This window comes from Chinchilla lanigera, unplaced genomic scaffold, assembly GCF_000276665.1.
Source record: "Chinchilla lanigera isolate Chin_1 unplaced genomic scaffold, ChiLan1.0 scaffold00031, whole genome shotgun sequence".
NCBI lineage: Eukaryota > Metazoa > Chordata > Mammalia > Rodentia > Chinchillidae > Chinchilla > Chinchilla lanigera.
In genome coordinates, this window is record NW_004955432.1 from 9620014 (window position 1) to 9643075 (window position 23062).

At 38.6% G+C, this 23062-nt stretch overlaps 1 protein-coding gene and 1 long non-coding RNA gene across 3 annotated transcripts in view; one reads left to right on the forward strand and one right to left on the reverse strand.

The window, feature by feature from the left end:
- Cdk6 (cyclin-dependent kinase 6) overlaps positions 1-23062 on the reverse strand; it is a gene marked incomplete in the record, with an annotated part of 205979 nt that overhangs the window by 98220 nt on the left and 84697 nt on the right. For both annotated transcript variants that reach the window (XM_005388024.2, XM_013516028.1), the window contains 1 exon segment: positions 12242-12409. In XM_005388024.2, coding sequence (XP_005388081.1) covers positions 12242-12409 — 168 coding nt within the window.
- On the forward strand, positions 227-22486 carry LOC102006062. Its single transcript, XR_261520.2, has 3 exons — positions 227-533; positions 2562-2660; positions 17886-22486. It is a non-coding gene; the product is annotated as an uncharacterized LOC102006062 (long non-coding RNA).

Sequence of the window (23062 nt, forward strand, 5' to 3'; positions counted from 1 at the left end):
CCTGGTAGTGTCATGGCAAGATGCTGAGTGGGGAGGGAGTCCTGGAAGCCCTTCCTTCTTCAGAGGTGTATCCTGCACTTTCGCTGAGGTGCTGAGGCCACAGGGCTTTGGGTTTTTTCCATTATACTCATGTAATGCTCTTGGTTTGATTTATTCAGTATGCACTGGCAGCTCCTGGAGGCTTCTGTGGGAGCAACTCGGCTGCCCAAGCTGAAGCACAGACCCTGCCAGGTCTCCATAGTAAATACAAGATGCACGAAGTGGAAACAAGCACAAACAATTTATTTTCTCCGGCAAAAGATGACACTCTTGTCCGACCTCTGGTCCTGCTTCACTCTTGTCGCTTGGTAGTGCCAAGTGGGTGCCACACAATGAGCTATTCCAAACACATACGCAGAAAACACAGACTGCGTGATGCACACATCACGGGGCCTGTGTATCCAGGCAGCTTCCAAACAGCAAGCCGGTGGCCCCTGAGGACATCTCACATCCTGGCATGGAGAGCAAGGAGGGCTTCCTGGACACCATCCTTGGTAGGTTTCTGAGTCATCTGTTCTCACTGAAACCATATAGAACCTTAGCTCTGTTTCTGATTATGTGTTCCTTTGCATGACTATTTTATGGAGATCTATCTCCTCATCTGGCTTGTAAACTCTTTGAATCCAAAGACCTTGCCCATTTTTGTATACAATTATCTTCCAGGTTCACTGATAGCAACCTGGCTCATGGAAAGTAATCAGTAATTATCTGTTGACTGAAAGCCATGACTCATTATATTTATGTTCTCCCATAGTTTCCCTGAATCCCAAATTTTCTTTTACTGTTTAATAAATTCTACCAACACTGAAGTTAGACTAAAAAACCAGCTAGTGTCAGAGGTATAATGGATGTATACAATTCAAATTTTGTATGCTTGTTGTGATTAACTTATTAATTAATCATCTTAATAAAACCATTTTTAGAATCTTCTCAGTGCCATTAAAAACATTCCCAAATGATTTTTGTATTTTTTACAGCTTACTAATAATAGTTTTACTACTTTTTAAAATTTATGTATTGTCTTTTGATGATTTCTACAGAAAAAATGTCTTTTTAGGACATGCACATCTTTTAACAGGGATGACGAAAAAACACCTTTGGAGAAGGTGAATATAACTCACTTAGTGAGAACATGTTAAAAGTTATTAAAGATAGGAGAACATTCCCACTCTTCCATTATGGTACAAAATGGAAATTTCCACCAAACTATATGTTAGGCAAAGGCATTAGAAAGAAAAATACTAATTTAATGATGAATATTAAATAATTACACTGAAAAGTCACAATAAGACTGTTTAGTGTAGCGAAGAAACTGATTGGAGGTAGGCCCATTTTGGACTTCATAGCAGAAGCTTAGGGTATCCAAAGGAATGATCTCACTTTAGGGTGTGGACTTCTTCCTGTTCATGAGTAGTTTTATGGTGACTATCCTGCAAGAGTGACTGACCCTTACATTTTGGCACTGGCAATCACATCTGAAGATAAAAATGTCTGAAAGGAATGGCTTCATCTTCTGGTGTAGACTTCTTTCTATCCATGAGTAGTTTTATGGTGACTGTGCCAGAGAGTGACTGGACTTTACTTTCATGGTATTGGCATTCACATCTGGGTATAAAAATGTATAGTAGTCGTCTCATGTACAGTGAGTACAGCATAATCCTTGAGCCGCTACAGTTATGAACCCGGATGATTTATGGGAGCGGATATACACATAAGAGTCACTGAAAGAATGCTTGATTTTCCCTAACAAATAATACAAAATATTCAGATGCATAGCATGTCAGAAATTTTATTCTGAAATCTGTATAAAAAATAAACTAAGGGGCTGGAGATATAGCTCAGTGGCATAAGCACCTGCCTGGCAAGCACAAGGTCGTGAGTTCAATTCCTGGTACCACAAAAAAAAAAAAAAAAAAAAAAAAAAAAAAGAAGAAAAAGAAAAAAAAGAAAAAACCAAACCAAACCAAATCAAACCAAAAACCAAACAAACAAAGTAGGTAGCACCAGTGCCCACCTCAGTGTTCCCCACTGTGCCAAAATGTGGTAGCAGCTAGGTTATTTTTAAAATAAGACTTAAAAGTATTTTTAAAAATGGAGTCTGTGGTACTTTGGATACATTTCCTAGAACCTGAGAGTTCCAAGAAACATAGTTAGATATTCTTTGAGGTACTGATGCCTGTAGTGGGGAGAAAAGGGAAGTGGGGATTATGGGTGAGAGCCAGATTAGAAACCTCCAAATTCTCCAAGCCATTTACTACCTAGTTAATAAATTCAGACTTAATCTGGTTTAAGTCTCAGCTTCAATTTTTTTTTTCCCCCCGGTACCGGAAATCGAACTCACGACCTTGTGCTTGCCAGGCAGGCGCTGTGACACTGAGCTAAATCCCCAGCCCCACTTCCTCATTTTCAATATGAGAAGGTTGATAAGGAGTTTCTAAAACACCAAAGGCTCTAAGATCACCTTGAATGCTGTATGGTTGGGTTTAAGAAAAATAATACCGAAGATTTTACATCATAAACAGAAAAGAAGACGTTCCCTCCCCGAGTCTCTGGTGACTGGGGCAGCTGGTGATGTGCCTGGCTCTGCTCGGAGACTCTGACAGACCTGGATGCATGATCAGGTAGGACTGAAACTGGCTGAGAGGCTCCTCTTGATTTCCTTTCCTTCACAATAAAAATGAGTTGGACAAGACACTGCATTTCACACGGGAAGTAGTGAGGAGTATTGACTTTAGAATGACTCTGAATATAATTTTGGCTAGTCTTAACAGTCACCGTATTGAATACGTGTACATTCTTGACACACTTTTGCCAGAGATTATATAAATGTATGAGTCACGACTCTTACGTATCACTTACTGCAATGCAAAGAAGCTCCCCATAACCTGTTCTCTTTGGTTTTTCCACACAGTGTAGGTCAGGGAAGTTGATTTTTCACTGTTTCAGAGAAACTTTCTGATAAAAACAACTTACATCAAGGAGCTATACCTTACTTCTCCCCTCATTTCCAGCTCCATAATGCACAAGAGATCTCACATACAAGCTTCCGGACATTCCAGTCTGCATGTCCAGTCCCTGCCCACATGCCTGCAAAGAATAGCCCCTGGCTTAGGGACAAGTACACAATGGCACAATCCGCTGTTAGGAAGAAGGATGAGCCTATGAAGCTCCATGTGCTTAGAGAAAAGCAATGTCTTGAGAGCAGGATAGAGGTCTCTGAGGCAGGTCTCCTCACCATACTTGGCTCTGTGCCCATGAAGGAGACATGATTAGAGCAACCAGCATAGACTCCTGTAAAGCACGAGACCTAGGCCAGGGCCAGTCTTGTCAAATTCAAGGTATACACTGTTGCCACGCTTACACTAACCCTATTGCCTTTAAAGAGATAGGTTTAAACCTTACTCCGTATGGATAAATGTGCATGCACAACTATAAACTGAGCAACAAGAAATTAATATCCCCTGAAGACATCTCAGTGTTGTGTTGGAAGCAGCCCAGGAAAGACAGGTATCTAAACAGCACTTAACTTTGACATAAGCCCCAACTTATCAGGTGGGGACAAGTTTATTTAGGCTTATGTTGCATAGCAATTATAGCTAGAATGATAGTCCAACTTACCATGATTCTCCTTAAGGTCACTTCTATCAGAAAGGCCAGAACAGGAAATATATTCCATTTTGGAGAAGAGTAAAAGAAACTATTTTTTTTAAAAGAAAAAAAAAAAACAAAACACAAAATTTCAAAACAAGATAACAGGAGGGTAACAATGGTTAATACATTGAGTATTGTTACCTTTATTTCTTTTGTTATCTTTAAATTAGGTACTCAGAGTATACTCTATTGGCATTTAGTTGTCCAAGTAATAATAGCACAAACCTTTCTTTTCAATGAACTAGGAGAAATTAATAGTATAATTATCTCAACTAATATATATATGTTTTGCTTTTCTCCTTTCCCCATCCCAAAATCTCTTTCCTTTTGAACAGTTTCTTCCCATTTAACAAAATCTATTTTACATTTTGGATCTTATTTACTTTCAGCTTCTCACACTATGGAGACAATATGATATTTGCACATGTGTGTCTGGTTTATTTCACTTATGAGTATGGTCTCTAGATGCATCCATTTACCTATAAAAGTCTCCAGTTTACCCTCCTTTTTTGGCTGAGTAGTACTCCATTGTATAAAAGGACTTTTTAAAATCTATTCCTTGGCTGATGGGCATTTGGTAGAAATTCTTTCGTTAAAAAAGTACAAAATAATTAAGACCAGGATATAAAAGGCTCTATCTTAAAATTACTAAAAAACATTCACCTGTCAAGGACAGCTAATTTCTCAATTAATCCAGAAAAGAGAAGAAGGCAACAAGATGGCAGAGTGGTAGGCAGCAGAGAAAGAGCCTCTATGAGAGTCATATCCAGATGCTGGAATACAGCAATGTGAGGAAGATAAAGAGGAGGGAAATGGAGCCCCTGGACCCAGGATAGATCTGAAGTGTGAACTGAAGCCCATGGAGACAGTGAAGAGAGAAACTTCAACAAAGAAGGAGGTAGCCAGCAGTGCCTTCTTGAGACAGAACTCACTGAGTGAGGAGAACGATTCAAGGCTGTGGACACACAATGACTGCTGGTGACCCCAGAGGCCTCTATGGAGAGATGCAGCAGTGGAGAGTGCTGAGGGTTTGGTCATCCCATGCAAGACAGTGATTAATTGAGGGTCACCTTGGAGAGAGGCTTGCTGAGCTCAGAACTCAAGAGTGGCTGCCAGCGTCATCTACTGACTCCCAGCTGGTTCAGGTCAGCAGAAAGTGTACTGACTACTACTGCAGGCCGAATGAGTCTGGTCTTGGGAGAAGGTACAGACTCGCTGCGATTATCCACTATTTCACCAAAAAAGCTACTGCAGGCTTGCTGGGATAAATCAACATGGATCAGGACTCTGTCTCCACACGTTGTCTACCAGTGACAGCAGAGACAAACCTGGAAGTGGACTTTTTTTTCTCTCTCTCTCTCTTGTTTGTTTTTTGTTGTGGTTTTGTTTTTTTCTCCTTCATTGTTTGATCTTGTTTTTATATGAGTATGGATGTAGTTTCTAGCCTCTTTGTGGTTGGTGTTCTGCTGTTTTTTTTCTCTCTTCCTTTTTGCTTTCCTCCAGTCTTCTGCACCAGTTTCCCAAAATTAGTATGATCCCCCTTTGTCCTCCAGCCTTACTTCTAATCTCTTCCTCTTCTTCTACTTCTCTACTTTTTTTTCCTAATCCCTTTTAAATTTTAACCACTGAGGCAAAAATTGACATTAAGGACTCACATAGTGCATGCAATTTCCTGGTCAATTTTAGATTTTGTTATATAACCATATGGTTCATATGGTTAAAGGTGGCATATTCACAGTTACTTGGTTTGTCATTTTCTAGGCTGTGACTGATGCTACTGTTATTGCTGATAGTACTACTTTAGCCAAAAGCGACATAACTGTTCTAAAACAGCTATTCTTTCTGGAATCCCAAGACTGAGATTGACTAAGGGCATGGAAAATACCGTGGCACTGTGCCAAAGAACCAGGGGCTAGGCAAAACAGTCAGCAACTTCTCATCCCCAACAAATTGAAGAGGCAGGATCTTGCAACAGACTCAAAATCCAAAAACCAGTTACAGCTGGAGGAACCTTGGAGAAGGAGTCATTTCCTAAGGGCTCTAAATACTAACAATAAAGCAAGCCACCATAAGCAATTTATAAGCATCACCCTAGGAATTAAACTAAAAAGAGAAAATGAGAAGACACTTAAACATGATGCAACTCCAGACAACCAGTTCACCAAACGCAAACCCAGGGGGCAATAAGATTGGACAATCTGAAAGCCCACCTAGCCCCTCTGAAGTGGTAACAACAAAGTAATTGAATGAGGTTTTAGAAAAAATCAAATGAGAAATAATTTCTCACATAACTGCAGAGATGGTGTCCACAACGAAAACCATGCTTGGTGACTCTAGAGCAGATACAGACAAAAAAGTAGAGGAATGTAAGAAAGCCATTATGGAAGCCATGAATGCTCAGCATTGCAAAGAAATGGAATTCATAAGGCAGATTCAAGCAGATATCCAGGAGAATAAAAATTCCATTGCAAGTATCCACCAGCAGATTAAGTGAAGGTGAGAACAGAATCTCAGATATAGAAGACAGGCTTGTTGTTAGTGATCATGAAAAGAAAGATTTCTGAAAAATAGCAAGGGACCATAAGAAATCAATTCAGCAGCTGCTAGGTAAGGCAAAAAAGAGTAACTTAAGATTGATTGGAGTCAATGAAAATGCAGGAGACCGCACAAATAATATAAAAAGCTATTCACAGACATCATGGCAGAAAACTTCCCTGGGAGGAGAAAGAGTTTGACATACAGTTAAGTGAGGCATACAGAATTCCAATTAGCCATGATAAAAAAAATCTACAGCTAGGTGTATCATAGTCAAGATCGCAGAAATTCAGCATAAGAAAAGAATCATAAAAGCTGTTAGGGAAAAGAAACAAACCATTTATAAAGGAAAGTCCATCAGAATCACAGCTGACTTCTCAGTACAAACTCTCAAGTCAGAAAGAGCTTGGAGTGAACTATTTTAAGCTATAAAGGAAAACAACCTTCAACTCAGATTGTTGTACCATGAAAAATTATTTTTCAAAACTGATGAACAAATAAAATGTTTCCATGACAAAGAACATCTGAGGAAATTTGTGACCAGCAAACCAGCACTGCAAACTGTTTTGAAGGACATTTTAGAAAGTGATAACAAGGACTACAGGTCCATAAACCCAAATAGAAGGAACCCCCACCAGGCAAGGCAAACAAACAGAGCAGGGAAAAAAGGGAGCCAACAACAGGAAAATAATATGACAAGGATAACTCAATACATATCAGTTACAACCGTCAGTGTTAATGGTCTCAATTCACCAATCAAAAGACACAGACTGGCAAAATGGATAAAGAAGCAAGACCCAATAATATGCTGCATACAAGAAACACATTTAATTCAAAAAGAAATTCACAGGCTTGAAGGCCAAAGGATGGAAAACAATACTCTGTATGACAGAAACCCAGAAAAAAACTGGGATAGCTATTTTATTTGCAGACAAAGTTAATTTCAAGCTAAGACTGATTTAGCAAGACAAAGAAAGTCACTACATCCTTGTAAAGGGAACAATCCAAGAGGAAGAGACAGCAATCATTAATATATATGTAATGAATCCAATACACCCAACTATATAATACAAATATCAATGAAGATGAAAAATCAAATAAGCACTAATACAATTGTAATGGGGGACCTCAGCACCTCACTGTTAAGAAATAAGACAGATGAGCTTAGACAAAAAAAAAAAAATCAACAAAGAAATATCAGAACTGAACAAAACTTTTTAACAAATGAACTTAGTAGATGTCTACAGTGTGGCCCACCCCATAATATCAGAATATACATTCTTCTCAGCTGCTCGTGGGATGTTCATGCCAGCTCATAGAACATGCTTAAGTAAATGCAAAGGAACTGAAATTATCCCATGCATATGATCTGACCATAGTGCAATGAAACTGGAAATAAATGGCAAAAGAAACCACAAGAACTTCATAAACAAATGGGAATTAAATAGTACCCTCCTGAAAACTAATGGGTCACAGATAAAATGAGAGAAGAAATTAGACAGTTTCTATAATTAAATAACAAGGACAATACAACATACTGGAACTTGGGGAACACAATGAACGCAGTCCTAAAAGGAAAATTTATAGCAGTGAATACCTGTCTAAGGAAAATAGAGTAAGTGCAAATAAACAATGGTGAATCTCAAACATCTAGAAAAAGAAGAGCAGGCTAAGCCAAAAGCTCTTATGACAGAAAAAATTATAAAGATCAGAGCAGAAATTATTGCATTGGAGACTAAGAAAACAATACAAAGAACCAATCAATTGAAGAGTTAGTTCTTAGAAAAGCAAATGAAATAAAAAAATCTTTATACAACCTTATCAACGAAAGAAAGAGAAGACTTTAATCCACACAATTAGGAATGAAAAGGGTGAAATCACAATGGACTTGGCAAAAATTCAGATCATCTACACCAACTTTGAAAATGCGTATTCTAGTAAGATGGAAAATGTGGAAAAAATGGACAGATTCCTAGATACATATGAATTACCAAAGCTTAATCAAGAAGATATTAAAATCCTAAATACACCAATATCAATCAATGAAATCAAAGATGTAATTAAAAACCTACCAAGAAAGCAAACCTAGGCCCTGATAGATTCACTGCTGAATTGTAAAAGAAGCTGAGAGAAGACCTAACACCACTACTTCTCAAACTCTTTAATGAAATTGAAAGAGAAGCAATACTCCCAAATTCATTCCTGTAAGCAAGCGTTACCCTGACAGCAAAACTGGAAAAGGACCCATCTAAGAAAGAGGACTACAGGCCAATCTCCCTAATGAACACAGATGTAAAAATCCTCAATAAAATACTGGCAAACAGAATGCAGCAAATCATCAAGAAGATTATGCACCATGACCAAGTGAGATTCATCCCTGGGATGTAGGGATGGCTCAACATATATAAATCAATAAATGTAATATACCGTATTAACAGAGCCAAGGACAAAAATCATATGATCATCTCTGTAGATGTAGAAAAAGCTTCTGACAAACTCCAGTACCCATTCATGATAAAAACTACAGAAAATTGGAATAGATGGTCTGTACCTCAATCTGATAAGAGCCATCTATTACAAACCAACAGCCAACATTATACTAAATGGACAAAAACTGAAAGCTTTCACTCTAAAATCAGGAACAAGACAAGGATGTCCACTGTCTCCACTCTTATTCAACATAATTCTGAAACTTTAGCCACAGCAATTAGACAAGAGAAAGAAATAGAAGGAATAATGATAGGGAGAATTTAAATATCATTATTTGCGGATAACATGATACTCTACACAGAAGACCCCAAAAACTCCACTAAAAAACTGGTAGATTTAATGAATTCAGTAGCACAGATGGATACAAAGTCAATATAAGCTGTTGTCAATGTCCTAAATAGAAACAGCATGTATTTTTGGTAAATACATATATACTAATGTAGATAAAATAGGCAACAGATAGTAAAAGTATCTAACAATATGCCCATTCTTTCATTTGGAGAATATTACCACTGAAGAAAGTGAAACCTCTTCTAAAGCTTACTAATACCAAACATAATAGATGAAAAACAGTGTCATAAATTAGTAGAAATATAATAATGTCACCTTCTTTTATCTCCACGGCTTTCTGCTTAGAGCAGGAAGTTCAACTCACACTAGTAATCAGTTCGTGATGCAACGGACAGGATTACTTTAAATATACTGCGCAAACTGTGAACTTGGGTTTGAGCTATTCTTTCACCCCTGGCATGAGACCAAGCTACAGAATATGTAGCTTTCTGACTTTTGAACACAGGTACTTATCAATGAATCAATCAGAGTAAGGTACAAAATGTGCTCAGACGTTTAAGGTATATGATCAGGTAAATCCTTCAGCTCTGTATCAGCAGGTAGCTATATGGGAATATTGAGACCAGTAAATGTGTGAGTAACTTCTCTTTTTATGTCTATTATGACTCGACTGTTTATATTTGCATGTCAGTATGTCAATTTATTCACTAAAAATACTCGAATTCCTATCAAAATAAAAAAGGATGATAAGAGACAGCATTTACCTTTAAGGAACTTACAGTTTGATAAGTAATACCCCAAAACAGCTATAAACATGACAGAAAGCAGTATCACAAAAGACAAGATATTACTCTAAAAAGGAAGAGGAAAGGGGGATCAGTTTATGTAGGGGGTACCAGAAAGGACATCTCAATCAGGTTTTGACTGATCATTAATAGCACTGTTCACGGCTATAAGACTCCATTTTGAATCAGTTAACTTGTAATTCCCTTAATATTCCACAAATTAAGTTGATTCTCAATTCCTGTATGATACAATCTACTGAAAAATGTGTATTTATAGGAAGCGGAATGTATTTCTACCAGTTCAATATGAAAAACTGTGCTTCTAAGGTTTAATGTGTCGCCACGTGTATGTAAATAACTACATTAAATTGAACTTTCCTTTACGCAGAAAAGATATACAACGAGAAATTTTTAAAAATGCAATACCCTATGGAAAATGTATCTTTTATTATTGCCCTTGAATTCCACCTCTCACTCTTGCAAAAAGTCTTTCCCAGCTGCTAACATCTTTTACTTATGTCACCAAGGAAAATGCAAATCATACATATAGTGCAAACTAGCTACTGAAAAATTCCATCTTTATGTTCGTCTTTCCCCTTTACTCTGCATGTAAAATTTGTCTACATTGTTCTGTTTTCAAATGTCAACTTTCAACAAGAATGGAATGTTAATTAACATTACACACAGGCTAGGCTATCATTCCTCAAATTTAACAAGCAAAAGATAATCAAAACAGCAATCAACTGGGTTTCCTGTTTTTATTTACGGATATTGGTGTCCAGTTGAGGGGATTGGAATAAAATGTCCAGCTCAGTTATGGCTCATCCTTCCCTCAGTTTATGTACTCAAGGAGACCATTTCCTTCATGTGCCCCCTGATGACTCTCCTGGACCACAAAACCTATTCAAGCTTCTCCCCAGGGCCCAGAACAACACATGCAATAACTTCCTAGGGAAACCCAAAGCCTATCTCACACTTCCCACTGGGGAAACACAGACTCAGCCTTTTCTGGCGTGATTATGTAAGAATACAAGGGATTGCCCGACCCCACCCAAAGCAGAATCTATTCTTTCAATATCAACTCGTGCCTTATCTTCTTGAAAGTACTGGTGTATTCTGGGCAAAGAGGAAGCAAGCAGAATCTACCAACAATGGCAACGTACTTCAAGGATTCTGGGTAAAGAAAATCATGTTGGTAATCATGTGCAGGTTTCACTACTCATATTTTGAGAGGGGAAGGGGCAAAGGGGAAGCAGAACATTTATAAACTGGATTTTTCCCAAGGCAAGCTACCTGTCTCCCACCATCTCCAACTGCTCCCCTGAATTCCTAACCCATCAGCTGAAGCATTACTCGGTTTGAGGAAACAATTTTTTGTTGGGCAAAACATGAGCCTCTTCCAAGCAATATACATCAAGTATCAGAAGCAGTCACCCATTCCCCACCTCGCTGTGATAATTAATGATGTCACTATTTGGTCCTCAGTAATGCCTCCCACCTGGGATAGCACTGCTCTGATTTGGGAACCTCTATGAGGTTAAACATGGACTACATCCGTATTATTTTTCTTAAGGTGTAAGTTAATGTGTTTGAGGGTAACATCAAATCAAAGGGATTCACTGCATTAAACCCCTGCTTCAAAGTAAGTAGCAAGTCACTGCTTGGCTTTTTGTATCTATGCATGAATATATTGTATATAAAATAGACATTTCAAAGAAAAGGGATATTGATTCCTGCTTCTAGCCTGCCCTTTTTATAGTTTGGGTGCATAATTTCACAAAAATTCATCTCAAAACAATAAAGAGAAGTAGAAGCTAGCCAAAGTCAATAGCTATTATGATTCTGCATCTGAACGAGACCAAGAATAGGCTATTGTAACTCATTCTTTACCAAAACAGGATTATGGGTTCACTTTCTATTCTGACTCAGATGAAGTCTTCACCAGAGGAGTGCTACCAGTTCAAGGGCTATCCAAGTTCAATGTCAATTTAACTTCTTCACAGTCAGCACCAGGGTCAAAGGAGAGCTTCCACACACCTGGGTAGAACCTTAGCTTGTTCCTCAAGCCAGGATGCTCAGACGGATCAATATTCTCAGTGCCTTCTGGCTGTGAGCTGACTGTCCTCCTATCATTATATACAGAGCTCTGAAAACAGTGGTTATGCTCAAAAGCATTTGGAAACTTGTAACTGATTCTTGTCTAGTGTCTAAGATGCAACTGGCTATTTCTCCAACTGGTCCTGTCCACAACTAACCCAGCCCGGATGTGTCTGTAGTTATAAGTGGAATGCTTTCCTCTTATCCACTACCATACAAAAAATGCAAAGACATTCTTTCCTAGTTAGTAATAACCATAGGCAGCAATAACTTTAGAAGCACAGAAGAGGGGGGTGCTGTCATTCAAAAGAGGAAAAGTACATTTAATGAAAGGACAGTGCTCTCTTACTCACCACTGAAGTAAGAGCCATCTGAAAACTATAGATGCGGGCAAGGCCAAAGTCAGCCAGCTTTATTTGTCCACTGCTGGTCACCAGAATGTTCTGTGGTTTTAGATCACGATGCACCACTCGGTGAGAATGAAGGAAGTCCAGACCTCGAAGAAGCTGAAACATCATATCCTAAATAAAACAACAAAAAATAAAATCAGTAATTGCTCAAAACAAAAATTCACCATGCACTGTGTTTGACACTGAATTCCCAGCACTTTTCTGAGTACACAACACAAAGCAGACACTGGAGAAATATTAGCTGAACAAACTGATCTTCCTATTTCTCTGCACTCCACCGTCGAGAACACTATGAAACTTTTCGGTCTCAACCTGCATTTTATTAACGAAAGGACAACTTATACACCAAACTGGTATGAGGGGTAGTGTTGGGGAGGGGAATGCATTTCTTGTTTAATATGTCATTTCAGCTATGAAGATCTGGTGAATATTCATGATACTATTAATGGTGGTTCTGATTTTTACAATGAGCACTACACTGAGCAGTCACTATTGTCAAACACCATTCTAAGCACCCTCCATTGAGTTAACTTGTTTAATCTACAACAAATGTTGAGGGAAATAATCTCATCACTCCATTTTATAGGTCAAAAAAGTGAAGTCAGGTAACTGTCGCAACACAAGCAAGAGACAGTCTTAAATCAAACCAGGATCCAGAAAAGCTGAGTTCAAATCTCCAATGCACTCCTTTCTTAGGTTAATAAGTGTGTAAGATGAGGCAAGCCATTTAACCTCTCTGAGACCAAGTGTTTCCCATCTGTAACAAAACCGACTTTCTACGAGTAGTGTTTGCTGCACTATCATGATTAACTGGTATGGGAACAAAGGCAATCAGATATTTTCCTAATTTTAGGTCTAATAAAATCAGATACAAAACATGAAGTTCAGAAACAGTATTTGAGAGTAGGAACTTAAAGACACTGGCCATAATGTTATGGTCCTCTGACATCTGGAACTGGTAAGAGTAACCTACTCTTTAACCCCAATATTGTGAGAACAGTGCCTACAAGGGAAGATCAGCCTATTTCATTCATATTTGGGTTGAAAAAGTGATCACACAGCATCATGTACTTTAGAGCTGACAGCTGTGTGAAGACATGCTTGTTTATCAGCTGGAACACTAATCTTTTGCATCAGGAAAGGCATAGTTTTATGTTTCTGGTTTCCAGTTCCGGTTTTTCTTCTAGAGATGGGAGCTGTGTATTCACGTCCCAGCTTGTCTGAAACCAAATCCTCCGTTTCTCCATTTATCAAATGGAGAAAGTGACATTTACTTTTCGTAAGAGTAGGAAGTTTAAGTGAAGCAATGTGTGCAAGTGGGAGTGCCACTTCTGGCACACAGTAGTTCTTAGGATGACCACTGCCTTGATAGGTGGTCTGTTTCCTGGGGGAGACAGATCACAAACAACTCTGAAATGTACCCCAGTGTTATACGGTCAGGTTATAAGCTCCGAGAAGGGGATGCAATGACACAGGTGTTTGGGGTCACTTTTGAGATCCTCCTAAGTGGATATTCTGAGCCGGAAGGGTTACCTTTTAAGCTTGCAAAGGTGAAAGCCCTGGGGGACTGCACTGGAAAGGCATGCGAGCTGATGCAGGTCAAACAACTAGCAGTGAATAAAAAGCAGTGTGAAAATGTGGCACAAATGTTAAAGAAAGTCATCTCTGCTGTGGCAAAGAAGTCTTTATTAGAAACATGCACACAGCTTATAAGCACTGGATGTTAAAAAGCATGACCACCCTGAAGTAATGTGAGGCTGCCTCATCATCTTCATCTTCCTCACCCATTTAAAACGGAACCAAGAATAAACCATGCCAGAGGGTCGTCAATTTAAGTAGCCAATTAGCAGCATAAAAATTTACACTAATTAAGTAATAAAAGGCCCAACTAAATTTGTATTTAAAAGTACGTATTGCTTTTGTGTACTTATGTACATAGCACACACTGCATTTTTACTGGTTACAGAATTGATAAAACGAGTATGTCCATACTTACAGAAACCTGTAACTCAGGCAGAAAATGAAAAATCAATCAACATCCCAGTAATGACAACAGAGAAAACGTCACTATTAAATAGTAATTTTTGTGGTTCTTTCTAGTCTGCCTTTTAAAAATTACACATATTATCATATTTGTATGAGCAAATAAAACATACATTTAAATAAAATGCCTATTTGATACACTTTGGTGGCCCTTTAAAACCATGTAACAATTTATTGTGACTATTCTGTCACTTAAATAAAAATATTCTATATGTAACTTTCTTATACAGCATGATTTTTAATGGCTACATAGCTCTCCTCCTTGGGGTATACCATAATTGTTATTATTTGGTTCTAGTTGTTTTAAATTTGGCACTCGTACTACAGGTCTAGTTCTGATTTGTTTAAAAGTTAGAGTAGACTAAAATGACTTGTTGATAACATTATGTCCACGCCTGAGTTAAGCAGTGTGAATCCACATGACTGCACTAACAATAATTCCATGTTAATGACCCCCAAGGCTGTAAGTTTGTTCTATGTTAAAAAATTACCATCAACTGGTTCCAAATAATAGGATGATATGAATGAGTGAACTATAGCAGTACACAAGTATAAAAAAGCAGCTTTACTTCTGAATCATAAGAAGGGTTTTGATCAAAGATATTTCAAAGGGTTCTCTACTTGGGCTAATCTGTTCTATCTCAATTTACAGTCTCATGAGACATACTTTTAAATTAGCTCCTCTAGATTTTAATCTAAATTAATCTCTATCCTATAGAAGAGTCAAATACTTCACAGTAACCAAAGTGATACAACACAGTGAAACTAGGGAAACTGTCAACTACAGGTCTTTAAATTAAACACAGGTTTGGACGTTTCCCTCATTATGTTGCAAACTTCTGGCACGGAAGTTCTGAACGTTTAGTCATATTTGTGATAAACAGTCACATGAGCCTTATTCTATCTTGACATGTAACCTGAAAGTGTGTTTTAACAGGGTTCCACTATGGAATGAAGAAAGCCCTAAGTGTTTTTAAATGGGGCTCTGCGCTTGGCAACTCCCCGGCAGAAGACTCCAGGCCTCAGTCTGAACCTTTTAACTGTAGTCTTCAAGTCTTTTAACTGTTTCTTTTGGATATTCTAGAGTTGTAATTTCCTTACTTTTTAGAAACCCAAACAAAGGGCCAGGGATATAGCTCAGCGGCACAAGCACCTGCCTGGCAAGCACAAGGTCCTGAGTTCAATTCCCAGTACCAAAAAAAAAAAAAAAACGAAAACAAAAAGCAAACCAAAACCCAAAAAAAAAACCAAAATAAAAACCCAAGCAAATGAACGAACTCAAATAAGCAAACTCCAATAAGCAGACCTTAAACTGTTCTAATGGGAAAAAAAGTTATGATATTGAGGGGTCCTGTTTTCCAACTGTCAACTATGAGGATTAGTTCCTAAAGGTACTAAAAACACTCAGTTTATACCAAATAGTAAATCACAGACATAGGAGCCTTCAAATGGACATTTCTGGGTATTTGGATGTGTCTAGCTAACCTGAGGAGTATGTTCACACCTTCAAACTTTTGGTTCCAAAAATGTGTAATAATTTTTCTGTTTAAAAACTGAAAATAAGACATACACAATGTGCACAAAGCATGATCATTATTTTTTCTTATAATCTGCAAGCCACAGTCTTTTCAAATTCGTCATCAAAATTTTCATAGAACTATCTTCATAATATTTTGTCTGTTTCCTAGAAAAGCGTGTTATAAAAAATCTACACTCTCAGATGTATCACTTTTAAAGTTTTTTTTAATACCAAACTGATAACAACATATGGACTTAATTAAGGTAAGGATTATGATTACAGAAACAGAAGTAAAGGTTACCTGAATCTACACTTAAACAGGGGTGGTTAAGTCATGAAATACAGAGCTACTGAAAACAGTAAGGGCCAGTTTCAGATCTTTTTTCCCTTTTACCAATACATATGTTTGTTTGTCTATGTACCTATATATTTAACTTTTAACTGTGGAAAAATACATAAAACATAACATTTACTAACTTGAACCATTTAAAGTGAATATTCGGTATTAAGTGTATTCACCGTATTGTGCAAAAAACTTCTTCAGAAAGAAACTAAAACTCAGAATGCACAAATAAGAAAATATGAAGTTTGAGGGCCTTAATGTTTTATAGTTTTGTGATGTTTTAAAAGTAATTAATATTATACTATGAATATTTCCCCACTTCAACACATATCCTTCTATAATACAATTACAAGAATATGCCTTTTAGCAGCTGCATTTGCGTGAGACACCCTCTCATCTATCCCCACTCTCCTCAGTTCCCTGGTTTGGAATTTTCCCCCTCACCCTATACTCCCCTTCTCGCCTATGAGGTGGTGCATTACAGAAGCTGCTTTTCCACAGGGCAGAGCATATTTGCCTGCTGCAGCAGACATTGTTGGTGGCCAGTCATGCCTGCAGGGCTGGTCCAAACCAATCAAGGCAATCCTACTTCCATGTGCAGGGAATTGCTTCAGGGACGGGCATGAGACTCTGGCCCATGTGGGCAAGTTGGCCAAAGAGTTTTAGGACATATTTGTCTCTTTGCTAGGAGAAGCACAGTAGCAAGTTCTCTGCCATGCTTCCCCCTCCTTTGCCAGCTCCCACCTGTCTTACACTGAATTTGCAGCTGCAAATGTCTTGAAACATAAGGGGAGACACGATCTGCATAGGTAATGGGCCAGGCTGTAAAAGGGGAGTACGGGTCTTTGGTAATATCAATGAATAGTGAAATCAACTTTGGGGACGCCTAACTCTACCCCTGTAGTGTGGTACATGCCAACATCCTAATTTAAAGCCATTTTTAACTGAATGTTTTGCAATTTGCAGCTGAAAATTACTCTAAAAAATATTAACAACTAAAATTATACAAATGAAAACCTGCTAAGGCCACCAAGTTTCCTTTACAGCCATCATCCTTCACCTCTTGCCCAGCGGTGCCTGTAGCAACCATTCTGTTCTTGTTGCTGGTTATTCCTTTCACATGGTTATTCTTTTCTCTTGGACACTCTACATCCTTCCATTAATGCTCACGAAGTTTCTTTCTTCCTCACTATCATTTGCTGTAAATCCCCTGCATTCACCTGGAACTGTGATTAATCCTCTGTACCCTACACTCACCATCTCCCTGAAGGACACTTCAACATACCCAGTACGCCCAGCTTACACTTCAGCTCCAGAGACCTTTGACTTCTTTAACCTAATCTACTTTCCCGTCTGTTTAATACTCACACAGAGAGAGACTCTGTTTTGTAAGTGTAATGCTACCACAATCAGATCACACATATAATGAACTCATCTATATACACATCTATTTACAATAGACCTATTTCTAAACTTTGAATGGATTGTTTCTGTATGTTCCACAGAATCTAACAGGACGCCTTATGTTGAGAAACCTGTTGGTTTTTGTTAATTTGAGGAATCACCTAATAGTCTTATAGATAGGAATTTACATGAAATATGATGACTTTCACTCCTGGCTGTGTATGCAAGAGTTAACAGAACATTCTCACTATTAAACTGATTCTTGATTCCTTCTTCAGCAAGAAGACCATGATTCTGCACTGCGGATCATCAGCTACGCCCCAAAGATTTACTGAATGCTTTCCAAGTGGAGGCACAGAAGAAGTACAAAAAGATTCCTCTTGGAAACGTATAACCTGCACATGTTTTGTAAAATTTCATTTTTAAGGGCTGTATGATTGAGAAGAAAAACACTGGATTTTGAGCTGAAAGACTTGGTTATGAATTTGTGCTTACTAGTTATACAATCCGAGGCAAGACACGTGTACATTGAGGGCCTTGGTTTCCATGCCTATAAAATGGAAATCTCAAAGAAGGAGCAATTTAAACAAGATGTTATATCCTATACACTTATATGTAATTACAGATGAACTATATGTAGGATACTAAGTAGAATATCATATACATAGGTATTTTATGTGTTGTAAAGTAGCACAATGATCTGTTACCATTTATTCAAAAGGGCTATGAAGCCTCTACTATGTATAAGGCACTGTGTTAAGATGATGCTATGCAGAAGCATCTGAAGACAAGAGTCCCAAGGTGCTCCTGTTTCAATAGGGAGAGATGGGCTGGAACACTACTAGAAATGGAAACCAAGGGGAAAGACAATTCAGGAGTCAAGTGCAGTATGTTAAGTGTTTAGCTAATAGGCCATCTTCTGAGGGCTCTGCTGCATTTCCATGCCACACACTGGCTGACCTTGGGCTTGCTATTTAACCTCTTCCTCCAGCATCTAGCCTTAGTTTCCTCATCTATGCAGCAGGGAGAACACCTTCTTGTCATATGGCTGTGATGCCCTCCTCCAGGTGGGACCCCCCCAGTGTGGGTAATGGGTTCAGACCTGGTACCACTATTTCAAGAAGAGACTCTGGCACTTACCATTAGCAAAGCCATTTGGCAACACCGTAAGTTCAGACTCACCTAGTTTTCTCCAGATAGTACACGACAGCCTCCCATCTTCCCTAACACTTATTATTAAGATCAGAAAAGTAACTATACATATTATTTTAAGTGTTATGTTACCTGCTTTGAATTTCCAAAGTCTAAAGACTGCTAGCACAAAAATTTTTCCAATAGATATTAGCACAAACCTTTTCAATGAACTAAGAGATACTAATAGTATAACTGACTTGCATTTTAAGCAACTACTTTAAATGATAACATAAAATGTAGTAACTATGGTTGTTCTCCTATTATTTTGTTATGAAATTTTGTTTGACCTTTTTCCATAAGATAGTAAAAAAGAGAAAGTATTTAGAAAGTTATACAGTGGAACCTTGGTTCACAAACGTAATTTGTTCCACCATACTGGAAATGATGGCTGCGGGAAAGATGGCCATGGCTGTTTTCTCAGCAAATGGTGAGTTCATAAACAAAAACAAACTTTTGCCAAACGCTTCTGTTTGCGCACCAAATTGTTTGCAAACAGCGTTTGTGAACTGAGATACCAGTGTGTATCTGGCTGTATATAATCTGAGAGTCACAAAGATGATGTACTATGATAAAAACATTTGGAAAAGGAGAAGCCTACTGGAATTTGGTACATGTAGTATTATAAAACCTCTTTATTGTTACGGAAGAATGCATACGCATAACATCTTTCCTCTTTTAAAACTGCCTCCATGTATTTAAAGAGCATTAATCTATCAGCTTTTCTCATTAAACAAACAAACAAAAAAAAAACTGCTAGCATTTTAGGTCTCGAAGGATCCTTAGAAATCATTTGTTATTATTCATGGAATGCATTTTATGTTTCTTTTTATAAATAACCTAACTTTCTGATGTGGGTTTAAATTATTTTCTACCTATACTTAGTCTAACCATTATAGTTCTCCCTAACTGTCCTTTGAGTGTTTTCATAGGATAATAACCACAAACTAAGAGTGTAATATAAAAATTTACTTAATTGACATATCTATTTAGAAGTTACTAATGAATAGGAGAAAATTTTTAAAAATTACTAATGAACTTTTTGCACATAATTAATTCTGGTTGCTTTCCCAGCTTAACAAATAAGAACTAGAATTTGTGACATTATTTCCTTATGTTATCCATTAATGGTGCACTGTGCGCATTCCAATGCAGAGAGGGAGAGAAGAGCAAATGAGGACTCTGAAAAGAACACTTAGCTTCATTTGGTCAAAAAATGGTCTTTACAAGGGTTTTTATTATGGGTCATAAAACACTGCTTACCACAATGTACCTCTTCCTCAAAAAAGAAAAGAAACCCTTGCAGTGGTGAGAAGCTGAAAACAACACACTGAGAGTCCTCGTGCCTTCCTCCCATAAACACATCTGTGTATGTTAATCTGTTTTGGGAAGAGCTGTGTGCACAGCTGTTTATGGGGCTCTGAAGAAGAGGCAGCACTTCAACATTCTTTATTTCATGCTGTTGCAAGAACTAAATCTAAGCTGAAGCCTGTTAGGATAGAGAGCAAATGCATCTCCGGGGGGAGGACAGCCATATGCTTCGCACTAATAACATCTTCCATGGGCAGGAAGAGGCTCTGGGTGGTCACATCCCATGAGGAAAGCATGGAGGCCAAGGGAAAAGGGGATCTCCTCACCAAAAGGAACTGAAGAACTAACCACCAAGCCAGAAACGAGACCTGGGTTAACAATCTGATGGCCATTTTGCAAAGAAGTCGGCAGGTTAACAAGAAGACTGGCATCGCGGTGGGAATTATCCGGGGAAAGAGTAGCATCATTATGGCTAGGAACACCTTAGCCTTCATGCGGTACTGGTATCCAGGTATAGGCACACCTATGCATGGAATGCCGTTTCAGGTTAAAGATGTCCCTGCTCAAGTGCAGTGCTCTTTAACTTCTTGAGCTGGAGGTTCTCTTAAACAAGCCCTTCTTACCTTCAAATCTTTTCCTGGCCCACTTAAAGCTCCCAGTTAGCCTTCTGGGTCTTTCCCTTCCCTGGCACCAGAAAACTGTGTTCTACTTCTTACGCTTTTCCTCCAAGGCCGCTCCTCAGCAACCATCTGTCCGTCTCCTACTACAATTAGAACTGCTGAAACAAAAACGCCCACACGCAGGAAGACTGGAGTGATGATATATCACAGCCTCCAATTTCCTCTGGGCTTTCAGTGTGCTCTCCTCTGGCTCTGCGGAAAGCTCCCTTTGTGTTGCCCACAATAGCTACCACAAACATTTAACATTTGTCTGTTTTCTCTGTCTCATTTTCATTCTAATTGTGGTTCTCCAAAGTATCTTAAATTCTAAATTCCGCCTCCACCCCCTCACCTCGTTCATTCATGGCTTTAACCTTTATATTGGTCATATTTTGAGACATCCCAAGTCATGAGAGGAGTTGGACTGTGCCCAAACTCTGTGCAAGCTTTTCTTCCTGCTCTTTTCCAGAATATCCCACACAAGTGGTCATCTCAAGCTGTCCAAAATAACACAGGTTTTTCACTTCTATCAAAACTTCAGCCTGTACTTCTATCAAAACTTCAGCCTTGTACCACCATCCGCCCAAATGAGCAATTCAGAAATTTGACAAATATTTTAGGTTCCTTCTCCCTCCCCAACCATGTCACCAATCAGCCACCCTGTCCTGGTCATTACCGTTTCCAAACTACCTTTCAAGTGAAGGTCATTTGCATTCTCTCTGGTCTTCACAGTCCTAATCAAGCTGCCAGTACGGCTTGCCTGGACCCCTGCAACAGTGATCCAACACAGCTAGCTCCCATCTTTAGATTTATGTATCTTTAATCTTTTCTACACAGTGATGACTAAGTGATACTTCTCAAAGGTCAATATGAGTCACACAGAAATCCCCTAAACTCACTCTAAAACAAAGGTTCAACTTAAGACTGATACCTAAGGCACTTTACTTTCTGATTCCTAACTCCCTCTGGCTTTATTTACAGCTATTCTCCCACCTCTCCCACTGTGCTTACAAGGTAACATTATATCTCTGTCGCTTTGCAGTGCTCCATTCTCTCTTCAATGCTCTTGCCAAAAAGTGACTCCATCCCCAACATACACACATCTTCCAATATGTATCTTATCTGGCTGCCTCCTTGTAGCCTACCTTTGAAAACTTGTGTCAGTCAGTCTTTGGTCAAGTGCTGGTCAATTCTTCCACACCTGCAGGCTAACGGAGGCACCCCTTCCTATAACACACCACACTACATAAGCATTCTGTTACAGAGCTTATCTCACTTTCCTTGAAAGGTTATGTCTCCTTCCCTTGCTGCTAAGAAGGTAACTGGAAATGAAGGTGGGGTGAAAAAAATAAAGGCGCATCCTATGCACTCCACTATATTATTTCCCCAGACACTTTGCATGTGTTATTTCACTTAACTCTTAGCACTCTGTTGAGTAAACTCATCATTCATTCATTCAAAGTTTGTATCGTAAGCCCGCTCTTGTGGCAGGCACTGTACTGGGCTGGAGAGCAGTGGTGATTCTGAGAGTTCCACTTCACTGATGCCTGGGCTCTTCTTGACCTTGTGCCACAGGCTCACCAGCCCTCTTCAACTTCTGCCTTGGACCTCAGGTGCTGAATAAATACAAGACGCACGCACAACGCTGTTCTTAAAAGATGCTAGGAGGTATGACAGACATTGTGAAACAAAAGGAAAATGCTCAAAAGTACAGGGCAACTGGGGTGAGGGAACAGAGAAAAGAAGGGGAAATTATGTATGTATGTATGTATACACAGGATAGCTAACATAGTTGAACTACTGTCTTCTACTGCTTTACTGAAAGGAGCAGTTAATGATTCCTTGTTTGATCAATATTGCATGTGTCTATTTGTCGTCCTGAGAAACCACTTTGTAGATATCAATACATAATACAACAACCATTGTTAATTTCCTACAACTTTGCCTGTAACTCTGTACTGTTTGTATTGTTCTTATGCTATTTTGTAAGTGGATGTCTGTTTGTTAATATGTTTTCCTTTTTTTTTAAAATAAATTTTAAAAAAAGATGCTATGACCCACTTCCATGCACTCACCCTACAGAACCATCAGTGCAAGTTTATAATGAGTCAGTACAAAGAGGTTCACTGCCATTTTGTTTCAAAGTACAAAACATGAATATACCGACAAGACCAATAGAGAAAGAGTTAAATCAGGGATGATGTGTCCTGCAGTTTGGATCTGTAATGTTCACCAATGCCTGTGTGGTGTTTAGCCCGGTATTCTGGACAGCAGAACCATTAAGAGGTGGGGAC